Raw genomic sequence first — 17,537 nt, forward strand, 5'->3', positions numbered from 1 at the left:
ACGGGATCCCAACATTGATAATTCGATCAGCTTCATAACTGTTCGTTTAATGACTGTCAGCTAAATGATGTAACGTACTAATAACATTGAATCTTCAAGACATGAAGATATAACAATATCGTCAGGTATTAAAATGAAACGTGGAAGACGCATTCCTTAAGCTGTTGACTACACTGAGAATTCCGTCAATGGATTGCATTATATAGATTCGTTTGCGATAGCTTTTATCAATGAACATGAACGTTGTGGCCCAATGATAATAATGGAGGAACGTGAATAATTTTTCCACAGTGAAGTTTCTATGATTTGCTGAATACATATCATAGATAAATGTTATTGCTATTAAAGGATTGGCTGGAAAGAATAGCTGGGAGCAAGGTTTGGTGGACCAATACATGGAACTTGCAGCGGATATGTTTAAAGAAGTTGTTAAATGGTTCTTTGAAAAAGATGAAGAAAAGAAGGTACTTTTTAAATATTTATTTGCTAAGGTTAACATCATTTTACATTTAAAGAAAAAGATACAGACATATTTTCCAAATTAATAAAATTTTGAGTAACAAGTAAAACATATGAACCAGTTATTGCCAAATAGTGATGTCAATATAAGGATTTATCGACCTGGGAGAAGTGATGTAGACCAAGTATATACAATAACTCAAAGGTAATTTTTTAAGTGTTGCAAACATTTGTAGTTGGTAGTTTTTTTTTGGCTGTGTTGTGGTTTTAAATTGTGTATGACGTCACATTTTACGACATCATAACGTCATTATGTCGTTGATGTAGGTCATAATGAGATTTTGGCTCTGCCCTTGAGTCAGAATGAAATTTCATCATTAACAATATGTCTGTGTTTAGATCTATGGAAATTAGTTTAAATTTATATGTGATGATAAACTATTTTGTTTTCCAGAAAGAATGCCTGAAAAATCTTAAGGAAGATGTTTATCCAAAATACTGTGGATTATTCCAAAATGCTCTTGAACAGAATGGAGGCAAATACTTTGTAGGAAATGAAGTAAGTGTCTATGTTTTATATTGTAAGGTGAAGAATAAAGATGTATACAATACAAAACCTTATATTTCGCAAGTATCTAAAAGTATAGAATTCTTAAAATGAGTGCTGTGAAATTTCACATTAATTTCAAACATTCTTTTGTGAATAACTTGGATTTTCAGTAAAATAAAAGGTTACAATCATGATAGCAATTTCCTCAAAACACGACAAAACCCAATTTTTTGAAAATCACAAAACACATTAAATGTCTCAGATTTATAAACCAGCGATTCCCATACTAGGGAAAGAAATCCTATCCCAATCAATACAACGTCGTTTTGTTTGATAGTTGACTAATTTCTTAAATAAAAAAAAACAATCTTCATTCTAAAACCTTTGCCCGCTTGATGAAACCAAAGCTTTTCTTTTTTATGATAGACTCTATACAGAATATCTTGAGGACGTAAACTGATGAAGTTTTGGTGGAGTGAAGGGTGTTACACATTTCATTGCCCCTCAAGAACAGAATCAATCAAACTGAGTCTGCTATTATTTTGTTGTTTTTTTCCAGAAAGATCGCCTTATAGATTTTATTATTTAGGACCGGTTTAATCCATTGTATCAACATGTTTCTGAGTACATTTTGTTTTATAGTAAATTTCAAAAATAAAATCTATTTTAAGACATTAATGTTACATTCTCTCAAGACGAAATTAATCGACTTCTGTGAGTTTCGCTGATATAACTGTCCAAATTCAAAATTGCTCCAATGATAACCATGATAAATAAAGAATTAAAATTAAAACAAGAGAGAAATAATATAAATATGTTTACCTGTTTAATGAATCTAGTATCAGATTCAAAACTTCTTTGTATAAGTAATTTACGTGTACAAGAATTTGATTTGATAAAACCACACAGTCAAAAAGTCCGTACGTGTTTCTTTTCGATTTTATAGTGGCCCTTAATTTCTTTTGTTGTATACATTATGCTTTAAACCAGATCGAACAAAAAAGTACATTTCTTTAAGGTAACAAAAAAAAATGAAGAAAGAGAGTACGCATTTACAGAAATTTATTGTCGTATTTTTTTCTTCAGCTTACACTAGCAGATCTCGCAGTCTTGGACATTTTTGACACCCCAATGCATCATACCCCAAACACCATGGACTCATTTCCGAAGTTGAAAGCACACAGAGAACGCATAGCATCCATGACAAACCTAGCCAGCTATATTAAGAAAAGAAAGGTTACAGACATTTGAATGTCATAATTTATTCTTTTTTACATTAGGAGAAATGAGACAGGAACCTTTTTTTACAGATATTTTCATAATTCCACTTGATGTGCAAGATCTAGATTAACATTTATCGCTCTAGGGCTATCTTTTCATTGTGACTCTTTCATACAATTTATAACAAATAAATTTTGATTCATTTTGTTCATGTTTTATTATCTATTGTGGCTGCCAATGGCACACCTAGTTGAACAAGTATTCAGATAAGTTGAACACCGTTTATTTGTATAGCAGAACTTTACACATTTAATATACTGAATAAACTTCACTTTTCTAGAAAAACATAGTTGAAGCTATTTGTTGACAGTGACAACATTTTGAAAATTTTCATTTGCGAAATATACGAGAAAAATGTATATGGTACCGAGAAAATTACTTTTGAGCAGATGTAATTTGTAAAAAAAGACTTTCCCGTTTCATAAGCGTCTTGGATAATACTCCTCTCTAAACATTTCGTCTCTGAAAAGAATAATGTATCGAAGGCCGCCTTCATTAAAAGTTTAACCAATTTTGAGGCAACTTTGTTCACAAATCTAAAAGGATGTATTATCTGACATATGTAATAGCTTTCCAGAACAAGTCTTTCTACCCTTATTAGATGATATACCCTAAATTGATCATTTATACAACTGATACATATTCCCTCAGTTTTCTTCAGATTGGTTGACTACGAGGTTAGTGTTCAAGTTTTTTATGTTTGTTTTACATAAATTTTCAAGATCATTAAAATTCTCTGTTTTACACACCATATCTTCTGTTACCACTATGTGTCCAAAAGATGAACCTTTATTTATACTTGTAACTATTGAACTTTTAATTTAAGAGTTAAAGATTAAGAGTGAAGTTTGGTACATCTTAATCTGGTGCAAACACACCCACCAGTTGTGTTTTTCAACTGACGGTTCCAATGCGGTGTCCCGTTGTGCTCTGTATCATTATTTTTTATTTCGTCTTCGTTAGCTATAGGTATTACTTTATCTATTTATATTAATCATGATCATATCCATTCATACCGCTATGTGTTTTTGTATGACTGGAACGTGTCTTTTCTTACTGCATAATTATTCACACTGAGTTACTATGAAGAGTAAGCCTTTGAAACAACATAGATGGAAATGTAACGGATAATGAAATGATTAGATATGTTTCTTTGCTCTTCGGCAATGTCGTAGTCTGGATGCCAGCTGGATATTGTCTTATATTAATCTTAGTCAAATAATAATGTAGTTGAATTTCTGTTATTAATACGAATTGGGTACGGTTGAATTCACAGCTGGACACCGGTATCATGCATTATTATACATGCAAGATTTAAAGGGAATCAGCCATTTTTTAGACCAAATACTCGTTGTAAATTACTATGTACGATTTTAGACCAATCAGAATCGGTCTCTATTAATAGGACTTATTGAATTTGCATAGATAGCACAGGAGTGCTGAGATATAAGTAGGCAGTCAGGTGGCAGAGAGCTCATTAGAGGACCAGGAGACACGGTTCGTGAATTCTATCCCCCGCTCTGACTAAAATTCCCATTGGGATAAGAGTTCCATGTATGGATTGTTTACATTTAATTTAGTACGCTAAGAAACAGGGAAGCTTCTAAACTTGGAGCGTTTTCTGTATCTTGCAATATCCTCCTACTAAAAGCGATTATTGTAAACACATCGAAGATTAACCAAATAATTTCTCCAAGTTTATTGATAAGACGTTTTTGTAGCTACTGTTGGGGTGGATAAATTATTCTAAAGATGAAATTCGAGTTGCATAGGCAGAAGAAGAGTTAACCGCCTTGATAGCCTAGTCGTAGAGCGTCCGCTTCGAGTGCGGGAGGTCGTGGGTTCGATCCCCGGCCGTGTCATACCAAAGACGTGAAAAATGGTACCAGTAGCTCCCTTGCTTGGCGCTCAGCATTAAAAGGGAAACTGGCTTCTCTTCTCTCATACTGTCGTGGCGATGGATTCCATCAGGAATGAGGTGTCGAGAGTGATTAATATAAGTTGTAGAACTTGCTTCACAATCGACCTAAAATAAATTAGTATAAACTAAGAAGAGTTTCAGTGTGTAACCTAGATGAGGAGTTGAGCTACAGAGCCAGCACATACAAGTTATACCTTTAGAGTCGTCAAATGCTATAGATGATATCATATATTAGATGAGCATCGGAGGGTTTGGACAAAGAATTTCAACACATAGTTGGTGACCGTTTCATGCAGTAGCAGTACAAGAGTTCCTGCTTACAGACGAGGTTCAGCGTGACTTGCGAAGCACAGACAAGGGATCGTATTTATAGCTGATGCTATATAAGATAGCTCATATATGCAGTGTATCCGGAATCAGGGAAATATATAGAGTTGCAGCTTGAATTCAGAAAACATAAGCCGAACATACGTAAGATAGGGCTCGCAAATCGTTGATTCAAAGTCTGACAGGAACTAAGCTAAAGCGTCAGTAAAGTATTATAATAGTTCCAGCATATATGAGGTTAAACTGACCGTTATTTGTTGTATGCATTGATTTATTTGCTTGATAGCTTTTAAAATCATTGATACACGAATAGCTAAGGTGAGATTAGACAGGTGTCGCAAGCTTTACGTTTTTACAAAGGACATTCAAAACCGCCAGCTAGTCAAAGCTATAGTCACCTTAGCGATTGGACCCATTACATAGCTTTAGATATAAAAGGCTTAGGTAATACCTGGGTCATATAGCAATATCTTGACATAAACAAACTTTCTTAAATTTGTTATCTGTTATAACTAATCAAACTAGTGCGCAAGATACATTAATAGAAAGGTATGTTTCAATCATTAATATGATATCATATACATGTATATAACTCCATGCTCTATAAAGGTGCTGCAATCAAATGCACTGGCCTATTTGTACCTCTGTACAGCTGTGAAAATCAAATATTTCGTTTTATAAACACCGGTATTTTAGTTTCATTTTTAATATTTATTTTTTTTGCACTGCAATTAGACTTAAAATTATATGCCTTCTTGTTTCAAAAATTGTGAAATTTTGTCGGCAGGACTTTGTTCAAACAACTCTTTTAACGATTCAACATTATTACACTGAACAAATTCATTACAACAAATGATAAAACACTCATGTAATAAAGCTTTATGAGAGGCTGTCAAATTGAATCGTTTATATAGTAAAAGAAAGATTTCTTGAAGTTTCGAGAGAAAAAGTTAGCACGTAATTCAAATAATACTACATTTCTGACTTTCCTCATTGAATTTATTATACACAAATAAAATTGATAAAATGCTTGGCAGAGTCTCCCATTTTATTACTTTATGTAACTGGTGTAATATATCAAATATGAAAAGACACTCTTGTAATATCCTTTATGTAATCTGTTCAGCAAATGCTATAATTATAATTACTTTTACCGGAAATGTGACTCCTACATTTTGTTCATCAAGTGGAAGGGGTGTGGAAATCCCAATATTTTCACTTGTCCACGGACAAATGAGACTTAAAAATCTACTTGTCCGCAGACAAAACTTACTTGCCAAGATTTGCAACATTTAAGCATGCATGAAACTAATAGTTTTTTTTTGTTCAGGACAATAATCTACAGGTAGTAAAAAGCAAACATAATAAAGTGTAATACTGCAACTGTTTCAAAAATAAGCATCAAACACTTGCTTTTGTTAATCAGCGAGGTAGTCGAATATTAAACAGAAATACCCCGAAGACTGCCCATCATGCCATACGAAACTTTCTGACTCGTACTGGCGAGCTTTTTGTGCTTTGACTGTTGAATTTGTCGGCAGACGAAGTTGTAACGACGAATTTGTCCAAAACTTTGTGATAATTGTTTTACGTTTCTGGTTTCTATTCGCTATATTATCGTGTGCAAAATCACGTGAGACAAAGGCAGGGAACTAATCAGTACGCAGAAAAAGAGATGCTAAATTTAAATGCAGTATGGTGTTCCCAAAACTGCTGGAATCGAGAGCCCCTCAGTGTTAAAATGAATGAGTTAGTGAGTGAGTGAGTTAGATTTTACGGCGAACCGACACAAAAAGGCCATATATCGCCGAAAACAAGCGCTTTGAAAACGTAAATTGTAAAGCATCTCTAAAACAACAATTATGTAAAAAAGTATAAACATATAAAATGTAAAGTAAATTGTAAAGCACCTCTAAAACATTTATGCAAAAACGTATATAAAGGGTTAAAATATTAGTGACAAACAACAATATTGCAAAATGTGTAAAGAAAAATATATGATTTCAGATTTTGTGATAAATGCCAATCTGCTTTAAAAAGGACAAGATATTGCTGACTGAAATGTTTTCAAACAACTCTTTCAAAGATTGAACGTCATAGTATGTACAGCACTGTGGAAGGAAATCCACACAGTCGACTAAAATACGTTTAATAATAAGCGGTGTCTGACATGGTACACATTCTGGTTGTTCTTTTTTGTTCAGAAGATAAGAATGAGTCAAACGGGTATGACCTATTCGACAACGAGAAAGAAGTTTATTGAACGAAGCATTGTTCCATGACGATTGCCATAAAGATAAAATGTATTTCTTGACATTTGGCCTAAAATCAGTATATGGTAATTTCATATTAGATTGTTATAATAAAAGGGATTTCTTTGCTGCGGTATCAGCATCCTCGTTTCCATCAATACCAACATGACTAGGAATCCAACAGAATATGATAGACTTTTTGAAAGATAGTGCATGAACCTTGAGAAGAATATTTTGAATGAAAGGACATTCCATGTTTCGGTTGTGAACTGACTGTAAAACAGAAAGCGAGTCGGAAAAAATAATAAACTTTTCTTCACTATATTTTGATATAAAATTTAGGGCCAAATCAATTGCTTTTGCCTCGGCTGAAAATATTGTTGCGTTATTTGGTAAACGTAATTTTGACTGATGAAGGTGGCTGATGGCCGCACAGCCAACCCTCGAATCATCTTTCGAACTATCAGTGTAAATTGGAAAATAATCCTTGTAAAGTGACTTAATCTCATTATATTTGGATTTAAATATTTCAAGATTTGTTTCTGACTTTTTAAAGGTTGTTTTCAAATAAAAAAGAACTGTAGAGGAAGCAAGGGTCCATGGTTGCGTATCCGGAATTGAATTTTCTTTTGATTACTTCGAATTCAAAGTCAGTTTCATTCATAGAAGATTTTATGCGAAATCCAAACGGTTTGATTTGTTTTGGTTTGGTCTCATATGAATCAAAGTAATTGGGCTTAAAAATGATTTTATGAGCAGGGTTGGATTTGTTGGCAGCCACCCTTAAAGCATACTGTAAAGTTTTTCTCGGCCTCAACATACAAGCTTTCAACAGGCGATGTTCTAGATGCACCGAGAGCAATACGAAAACCTTGATTATGGATGGTATCTAACATTTGTAAATAAGATTTTCTTGCTGAACCATAAACAACACAACCGTAAACTAATTTTGATCTAATCAAAGTTCTATACAGTCTTAATAAACTCTGGCGATCAGCTCCCTAATCATTATTTGAAATTACCTTTAAAAGATTCAATGATTTCAAACATTTGGCTTTCAAATATTTTATATGTGGTATAAAAGAAAGTTTTTTATCAAAGAAATTTTGCTTATTTTGGTACCATTTAGGAAAAGCTTTGGGTCACAGTGTTGTTTCCGTATTTGACAAAAGTAGACACACTGAGTTTTAGACTTGGAAAATTTAAAACCATTTTTCATGGCCCAAATTTGAACTTTATTCAAACACTGCTCTAACTGGCGTTCAATTGTACGCATATGTTTCGAACAATAACAAATAAAAAAAATCATCGACATATAATGAGCAATCTGTCCCTGGTAACAAACATTTCACAATATTATTGAATTTAATGCTACAAAGTGTAACAGATAAAATAGAACCTTGCGGAACGCCCTGTTCCTGCTCAAAAGAGTCAGAAAGGGTAAAACCAACACGAACTTGGCTTTGAGTGTGTGTGTGTGTGTGTGTTGTTCGTTTTGTCCTGATGTGTAAGCTTTGAGTGTGTGTGTGTGTGTGTGTGTGGTGCACGCGTTTGCGTGCTGGGGGGTTCGTTTTGAGGAGGCTGCGCTTTTAGTGCGTGGCATTCCCTGTTTGATATTTTTCTTTGTTTTTAAAAGTGCGATCTGATAAGAACTCGGAGATAAATAGTGGAAGACGACCTTTTAAACCTAAGTCGTCAAGGTCCTTTATAATGCCATATTTCCATGTGGTATCATAAGCTTTGTCTAAATCGAAAACGACAGATACAAGATGTTCTTTCTTGACAAATGCATCACGAATAAAAATTTCCAGTCGAACAAGGTGATCAGATGTGCTAAGCTGTTTGCGAAAACCACTTTGAAAGTTTGTTATAAGGCCTTGAGATTCTAAATACCAAACTAATCTAGAATTAATCAAACGTTCTAATTAAATGTTTTACATAAGCAACTAGTTAGAGAGATCAGTCTATAATTACTGGGGTAGGTATTATCTTTCCCAGGTTTTGGTATGGGAATAACTATAGCTTCTCTCCAAGAATCTTGAAAATTCCAGTTTTCCACGTGATGTTGTAAATTTCGAGGAGGAGCTCCAATGATTCTGGTGGTAAATGTTTTAAAAGTTGATAGTATATTTGGTCAGGACCAGCTGCAGTATCGTGACATTTCTCAAGGGAGTCAAGTAATTCTGTAAGTGAAAAAGGTTTATTATAATCTTCATCATTACTTGAACTAAAATGTAAAAGGTTATTTTCTTCAGTTGATTTAACGTTTTGGAAAAGTTGATCATAATTGTTTTACGAAGAGTTGTTTTGAAAAATTATCACCAAGAGTGTTTGCAATATCTTCTTTTGAGGATGCTATCAACTGATCCGATTTGGTTAAATGACCAAAGTTTGAGGATTGTCTTTTACCGCTAATTTTGCGAATCATAGCCCAAACTGTTTTAACTGATGATCTGGAATTTAGCTTAGAAACGTATGATTGCCAGGACTTTCTTGTTGCTTGTTTAATTGTTCTACTCGCTTTTGCTCTCAAAATTTTAACTGATTGTAGATTTTACTTAGTTGGCCTTATATTGAATTTTTTATTCGCAGCTCTACGTTTGCTAACAGCGATCTTACAATCGGCATCATACCACGGTTTATTTTTATGTTTACCATTTTTTGAAGTTTTCGGAATAGACTTGTCAGCAATATCGGATAAAATAACAGAAAACCGATCAACAGGATCATAAAAATTTGTGAAATTATCTAGAGTCAAATCATTTTTACACAGAGTTTGAAATTGCTTCCAATCGGCTTTGTTAAATTTAAAATATGAAGGGTTGTCTGAAGGCGGGTTAGAAGTATTTGAAATAATAACTGGAAAATGGTCACTGCCATGCAAGTTATCTTGTACTTTCCATTCAAAATCGAAACATATGTTTGATTGACAAATTGTCAGATCAAGTGAAGAAAGGTTACCTGTTGCAGGATGAAGATATGTTTTTGATTTATCGTTGAATAAACAGAGGGCATTTCTTTCAATAAATGTTTCAATAATTTGTCCTCTAGTGTTGCTGTCAGAACAGCCCCAAAATTCACGATGACCATTAAAATCCCCCATAAGGAAAAAGGGCTGTGGTAATTGTTTTATAAGATGGTCCAGATCTTCAAGATAAAGTTTGAAATTAGGCGGTATATATATCGAGCAAAAAGTAATCGGTCGATGCAATGTAACATTAAATGCAACTGACAGAATATTAGTATTTAGACCAATTTTTCTATGTGGACATGTATTATTTACAATAATAGATGTCCCACCAGAAGCTCTTTCTGCATTAGAATTAATAAAGTTATACACTGAGTGATTTTTTAAAGATATATTGTCGGTTTCCTTTAAAAATGTTTCACTAAGGCACATAAGTGAAGGATTATATTTTGACAAGATGAGCAGAATTTAATTAAGATTAGCTTTAAGTCCACGACAATTCCATTGAATAATTTTACTGGACATTTAATAATTGTTTAAAATGGTAAAAAAAACTGAACGACTGGAAATTGGAATGAATGAGTTGGGTTTTACGACGAACCGACACAAAAAGAGGGTTTTCCGTATTTCGGTTGTAAATTGATTGTAATACTAAAAGTGAGTCGGAAAAGATGATAAACTTTTCTTCATTATATTCTAAAATAAAATTTAGGGCCAAATCAATAGCTTTTGCCTCGGCTGAAAAAAAAATTTAGTGTTATTTGGCAAACGTAATTTTGATTGAGGTAGGTGGCTAACTGCGGCACATCAGCCCTTAGAAACATCTTTTGAACCATCTGTAAAAATTGGAAAATGATCTTTTTAAGTCGACGTGATTTCATTATATTTGGACTTGAATATTTCAGGGTTTTCGAGGCGGTTTTCATATCAAAAAGAACTGTTGGAGAATTTAGAGTCCATGATGGTGTATTCAGAACTAAATTTACTTTTACATCATCAAATTCAAAATCAGTTTCCTTCATAGAATCGTTGATGCAAAATCAAAAAGATTTAATTTACTTTGGTTTACTGTCATACGAATCGTGGTACTTGGGTTTAAATATGATTTTATGAGCAGGATTGGTTTTGTTGGCAGATACCCTCGGAGCATATTGCAATGGCAGATTTTCACGTCTCGTGTAAAGGGAGGGTTCGTTTGTTTCAACATACAAACCTATAACAGGCGATGTTCTAAATGCGCCAAGAGCAATACGAAATCCTTGGTTATGGATAGTATCCAACATTTGTAAACACGACGTTCTGGCTGAACCATAAACAACACAACCGTAATCTAGCTTGGATCTAATTAAAGCTCTGTAATGTCTTAACAAAACCTTGCGATCTGCTCTCCAATCAGTATTTGAAATTACCTTTAAAAGATTCAGTGATTTCAAACATTTGGCTTTCAAGTATTTTATATGTGGTATAAAAGAAAACTTTTTATCAAAAATAACACCAAGAAATTTTGCTTCGTCAACAACGGGTATTTTTGTACTATTTAGAAAAAGCTCAGGGTCACAATGATGTTTCCGTAATTGACAAAAGTGGATACACTGAGTTTTTGATTGGGAAAATTTAAAACCATTTTCCATGCCCCAAGTTTGAACTTTATTCAAACACTGTTTTACTTGGCGTTCAATCGTACGCATATGTTTTGAACGATAACATATCAGAAAATCATCAACATATAACAAACATTTCACAGTATTATCAATTTTGATGCTAAAAAGTGTAACAGATAAAATAGAACCTTGTGGAACTCCCTGTTCTTGCTCAAAAGAGTCTGAAAGGGTAGAACCAACACATACTTAAAAATTGCGATCAGATAAAATTTGTGATATAAATGTTGGAAGGCGACCTTTTAAACCTAAGTCGTTAAGATCATTCATAATACCATATTTCCATGTAGTTTCATAAGCTTTTTGTAAATCGAAACAGACAGACACTAGATGCTCTTTTTTAACAAATGCATCACCAATAAAATTTTCCAGTCAAACAAGATGATCAGTTGTGCTGCGCTGTCTGCGAAACCCGCTAAGGAAAGTTAATAATTATGCCTTGAGATTCAAGATACCAAACTAGCCTAGAATTTATCATACGTTCATAAACAACTAGTAAGGGCAATCGGTCTGTAATTACTGGGGTTCAAGCTATCTTTCCCGGTTTTTGGTATAGACAAGCTGATATATAGTCTGTCCAATTGAATGGTTCCTTCAACACATGTTGTGTTGCCATTCTTATTTCATTAGAAAAGTGGATTTTTTCAAGTACTTTTATATTTATAAAACTTTAGTTTTCTGCATTACCATAAACACCTGAGTTAGTCTTCAGTCTCTTACACATACTTAGTTTTTACAACACACACAGGAAAAAAACAAAGACAAATATCAAACAGGGAATGTCACGCACCAAAAACGCAGCCTCCTCAAAACGAAACCCACAGCACGCAGACGCGTGCACCACACACACACACACACACACACACACACACACACACACACACACACACACACACACACACACAGCCAACACATTAGGACAAAAGGAAAGGAACACACACACACACACACACAAAGCCAACACATCAGGACAAAACGAACAAACAAAGGAATACAGTGGGGCACCGCCTTGGAACGGTCAGTGGCAAAAACACCACTGGGGAGCTTAAACCGGTTTATGGTGAGCACCCAACCTCACTCTTACCCCCACCATGTTCCAAAGACACGGGGCAGTGTAAATAAAAGTAATCCCGTCCAGGTGAATCTATTACACACGTAATGGAAACAAAAAGGCATGGCATGTAAAACACAAAAATGCTCGTGTATAAATATATAATAAGCAAACCTTAAGAACCAAAAACGTATGTACTCAATGCCTTTTCAGAAGACACAGCAACAAGAGAAACACCCTTAAGGGCCCGACGAAACAGGCCAGAAGACAAATATCAAAACAGGAAGCCTTAGTAGTTTTATGGCAAGAACACTTTCCTCTTATGGAAAGAGATCTGAGTTCAAATCTCAGCTAACGCGTACATGTGTTGTAATACTAGTATGATTTCCATTGGCATAGAAATAAATAAAAATAAATAAATAAAAATAATTTATTTGCTTCGTACTGCTTGGTTTATATGGCAACAAACGTTTGCAGGAAATAGTAATATTACATCTAATACTAATTATGTCTCCCCCAGGAGACATATTGTTTTTGTCCTGTCCGTCCGTCCGTCCTTCCGTCCGTCCGTCCGTCCGTACGTCACACTTCATTTCCGAGCAATAACTGGAGAACCATTTGACCTAGAACCTTCAAACTTCATAGGGTTGTAGGGCTGCTGGAGTAGACGACCCCTATTGTTTTTGGGGCCACTCCGTCAAAGGTCAAGGTCACAGGGGCCTGCACATTGAAAACCATTTCCGATCAATAACTAGAGAACCACTTGACCCAGAATGTTGAAACTTCATAGGATGATTGGCCATGAAGAGTAGATGACCCCTGTTGATTTTGGGGTCACTCCGACAAAGGTCAAGGTCACAGGGGCCTGAACATTTAAAACCATTTCCGATCAATAACTAGAGAACCACTTGACCCAGAATATTGAAACTTCATAGGATGATTGGTCATGAAGAGTAGATGACCCTATTGATTTTGGGGTCACTCCGTCAAAGGTCAAGGTCACAGGGGCCTGAACATTGAAAACCATTTCCGATCAATAACTTGAGAACCACTTGACCCAGAATGTTGAAACTTCATAGGATGATTGTACATGCAAAGTAGATGACCCCTATCAATTTTGGGGTCACTCCATTAAAGGTCAAGGTCACAGGGGCCTGAACATTGAAAACCATTTCCGGTCAGCAACTTGAGAACAACTTGACCCAGAATGTTGAAACTTAATAGGATGATTGGTCATGCAGAGTAGATGACCCCTAACGATTTTGGGGTCACTCTATGAAAGGTCAAGGTCACAGGGGCCTGAACATTGAAAACCATTTCTGGTCAGTAACTTGAGAACCACTTGACCCAGAATGATGAAACTTCATAGGATGATTGTTCATGCAGAGTAAATGGCCCCTATTGTTTTTGGGATCACTCCGTTAAAGGTCAAGGTCACAGAGGCCTGAACATTGATAACCAGTTCCGATCAATAACTTGAGAACCACTTGACCAAGAATGTTGAAACTTCATAGGATGATTGAACATGCAGGGTAGACCCCTATTGATTTTGGGGTCAGTTTATTTAAGGTCAAGGTCACAGTGGCCGGTTCATGTAAAATCATTTTTTGGAAATAACTTGAGAACCACTTGACCTACAAAGTTGAAACTTAATAGGATGATTGGACATGCAGAGTAGATGACCCCTATTTATTTTGAGGTCACTTGATCCAAGGGCAAGGTCACAGGAGCCTGAACAGTGACTTGAGAACCACTAGGCCAAGAGTGTTGAAATTTAGCGGGATGACTGGACATGCCAAGTAGATGATCTCTATTGCAGCCAACCATCAGTGTCTCTTTGACTTTCACTCCTGACCCCTATTGACTTCTTGCCTATAGGACTTTGCATTGGGGGAGACATGCGCTTTTTTACAAAAGCATTTTCTAGTTACTGTTTATTTTTTTTCCTTCTTTTTCTCCTTTCTTCTACTTTCTCTGCTCGGATTTCTCGAATAGCGCTGGATACTCACGAATGATAGCCTTGAAAAAATCAAGGTCAAGTTTAAATATGGGCAATCTTGGGTCCAAAACTAGGTCGCTAGGAGAAATCGAAGAAAAACGTTTTGTATGCGGTAGGGGCTGTAATTTTTCAGCTGAGGTTTATGAAATTTAGTCAGAATGATTACCTTAATGAAATCTAGGTCAGTTTCGAATGTTGGTCATCTGGGGTCAAAAATCAGGTCACTAGGTCAAATCAAAGAAAAACCTTGTATATGCAATAGGGACTTCAGTTTGCACCGGATTTTCATGCTGCCTTGATGAAATCGAGGTCATGTTTGAATATGGGTAATCTTGGGTCAAAAACAAGGTCACTAGGTCAAATCAATTAAAATCTTTGCGTATGCAACAGAGACTGCATTTTACATCTGATCATCATGAAATTTATTCAGAATGTTTGTCTCGATGAAATCTAGGTCAAGTTCGAATATGGGTCATCTGGGATCAAAAACTAGGTCACCTGTTCATAGTAAAATCTTTGTATGCAATAGGGGCTGCATTTTACACTGGCTATTCATAAAATTTAGTCAGAATGGCTGCCTTGATGAAATCTAGGTCACGTGTGGCCAAAAATCTAGGTAACTTGGTCAAATCAAAGAAAATAATTGTTTGAGACCACATTTTTTGTCCAATCTTAATGAATATTGGTCAGAATATTCGTTTTCATGAAATCACTAGGTCAAACAGGTTTACACTTTTATGGTGTGTTTCTCCGGTGAGCGGCCTAGGGCAATCTCATTATTGACTTGGCCATGGCACCAAAGGACAATTGCTGATCCATACTAACCCCACGATACTTCACAGTTGTGTTGTGTCAATAGTTTTGCCATTAAATGTAGCATTTAACTTTGATTTAGACCTTAATTTGTGCTTTGAACCAAACACAACTGACTCAGTTTTACTTTAATGCAATGATAAGCTATTGTCAACACGCCATTGATCACTAAAAGCAAATCTTCTGAGACAGCATTTTCTGCATCAGATAATTTTTTGCCACATACCAGTATTCCAGAGTCGTCAGCATATAACAAAAAAATTATTTTTCACCATATCAGTAACATAGACCAAAAAGAGGAGAGTCCCTAGGACTGAGCCCTGGGGGACACCACCTTTAACTACCTTAAAATGCCATTACCAACACCAGAAGCCTGAAGTTTCATCAAAAGAATGGAATTATCAACTGTGTCAAATGCTTTCTGTAAGTCTAACAGAAACATACCTACAACATTACTATTATCGTTTCATGCCTGATAAAGTATGTTGAGTGAATCGGACATGTATCAGTAGAAAACCAAGTCCAAAAGCCAGACTTGGTAATACGAATGTTCAGAAAGTTATGTCAACGTCTCTACTCTTTAAGAACACCAGCTCATTTTTTGAGCAATCCTTGATCAGACTTTGTGCCATAATACTTAAAATTTTTTATAATACTTAAAATAGGAGAATGTTTTATTTGTTTATATAATGTATAGTCATTATTTTAATCATGTGTTTAGAATCTGATTTTACACCACCCCATGAAGTAGCTGCTAATCAGTTCATCTACGGTCTGACCGGGTGATATTTGATTTTGTTAAACATTTTTTTAATTGTGCATTAGCGCTCTTTTTCTTTTTTCACTTTCTTAACCATATATTTGCAGTCTTAATTAATTTTTAAAACAACGATTAGCAGCTTCTTCTTAGTTTTATTTTGTAGATAATTGTGTAAACTACCGAATGAATCGTATATGTTTTGCATTGTGCATAGTCTCTTATAATTCATTTATTGAATGGCAATGTATTTCTTGTTAATGATGTCTTCTGTATGTGTACATATAATATGTGATCTACATTGAAGAGTCTTAAATAAAGATTAAAATCTTTTTTAAGTTATTGATGCAAACTTGTATTAAAGGTGTATGCTAGATAAAATTTTCGCGAGGCAGAAATCGCACAACTCACCGATTACGACACCGTTTCCGGTAAAGTTGCACGGTTTCGGATAATCAGACATCAGCGTGTTTATTTCTAACGCTTGATCAAAACTAGTCCAAATGATAGGATGAACGTTTCGGGACAAGGTGATAACTTTTGACTGTCACTGTCCCGTCACGTCCAAGCTGATTCTGCGTATTTCTGTAAGGAAATCCCCAATGAAAGCGTACGCAAGATAAAAATTTCACAAGACAGAAATCGAACGACGCACCGTTTCCGGTAAAGTTGCATGGTTTTGGATATTCGGACAATCGCCTCTTTTATTTTTAACGCGTGATCAAAACTAGTACCAATAATAGGATGTACGTTTCGGGAAAGCTTGATAACTTTTGACTGTCACTGTTCCGCCACGTCCAAGCTTATTCTGCGTATTTTTTGTAGGGAAACCCCGTATGAAGTCTGTTGGGTACGTTTTCTTGTACATGTACATATGAATGTATTTGTAAAGGTAACGGTTCCGATAATGAATTTCTGTTGACATTAAAGCATAAAATTGTCTCGCTGTCATTTTTGAACGTATGTTTTGTGTTTTGTTTCGGTCATTTTAGTGTCATCCGCAGTTCGAGGACGGATTACACCAAACCGGAAGTGACTACTCAGTGTTACATGTGAAGTAGTCCAAAATGTAGTTCCATGCTATGGATGAAATCTGTATAATGAGTGACATGAGGAGCTGACATTTAAATGTTTGGCTTATTTTTATTGCTGACTGTATTGAGAAAAGATCTAGACCATTTTCATTGTGAATTTCCTGGAATAAGTTTTATTATTTGCGAAAAATGTCTACCTACGCCTAATTGCTAAACGGCTGTTTTCATGGGGGCATTTTTAGAGGGTGATGTTACTCAGAACAGATTATTTTTCTTATATACAACATAACATGTCAATATTTTTCTATTTTTGATAAGAAAACATGTTATACTAAATGACCATGTATGGTTTTCTTTTCATTGAAATGCTCTAAATTGCCGAATATGAGGTCTGAATGTTTTGTTGTTAATATGAAATAAATAAGGAATTGAATTGATAGATTGAATGTAACCTATAAGTTGTGCAG

The 17,537-nt window shown here is 35.0% G+C and overlaps 1 protein-coding gene across 1 annotated transcript in view; it reads left to right on the top strand.

The window, feature by feature from the left end:
- LOC123550000 (uncharacterized) overlaps positions 1-2,389 on the top strand; it is a 45,022-nt gene extending 42,633 nt beyond the window's left edge. The window contains exons 9-11 of the mRNA XM_053546912.1: positions 349-464; positions 914-1,018; positions 2,096-2,389. Of these exons, the coding sequence (XP_053402887.1) occupies positions 349-464; positions 914-1,018; positions 2,096-2,260 (386 nt within the window). The 3' untranslated portion in view covers positions 2,261-2,389. The remainder of the gene's footprint in view (positions 1-348; positions 465-913; positions 1,019-2,095) is intronic.
- Positions 2,390-17,537: the final 15,148 nt, after the last annotated feature.

This window comes from Mercenaria mercenaria, chromosome 6, assembly GCF_021730395.1.
Source record: "Mercenaria mercenaria strain notata chromosome 6, MADL_Memer_1, whole genome shotgun sequence".
In the NCBI taxonomy this organism is placed as follows: domain Eukaryota; kingdom Metazoa; phylum Mollusca; class Bivalvia; order Venerida; family Veneridae; genus Mercenaria; species Mercenaria mercenaria.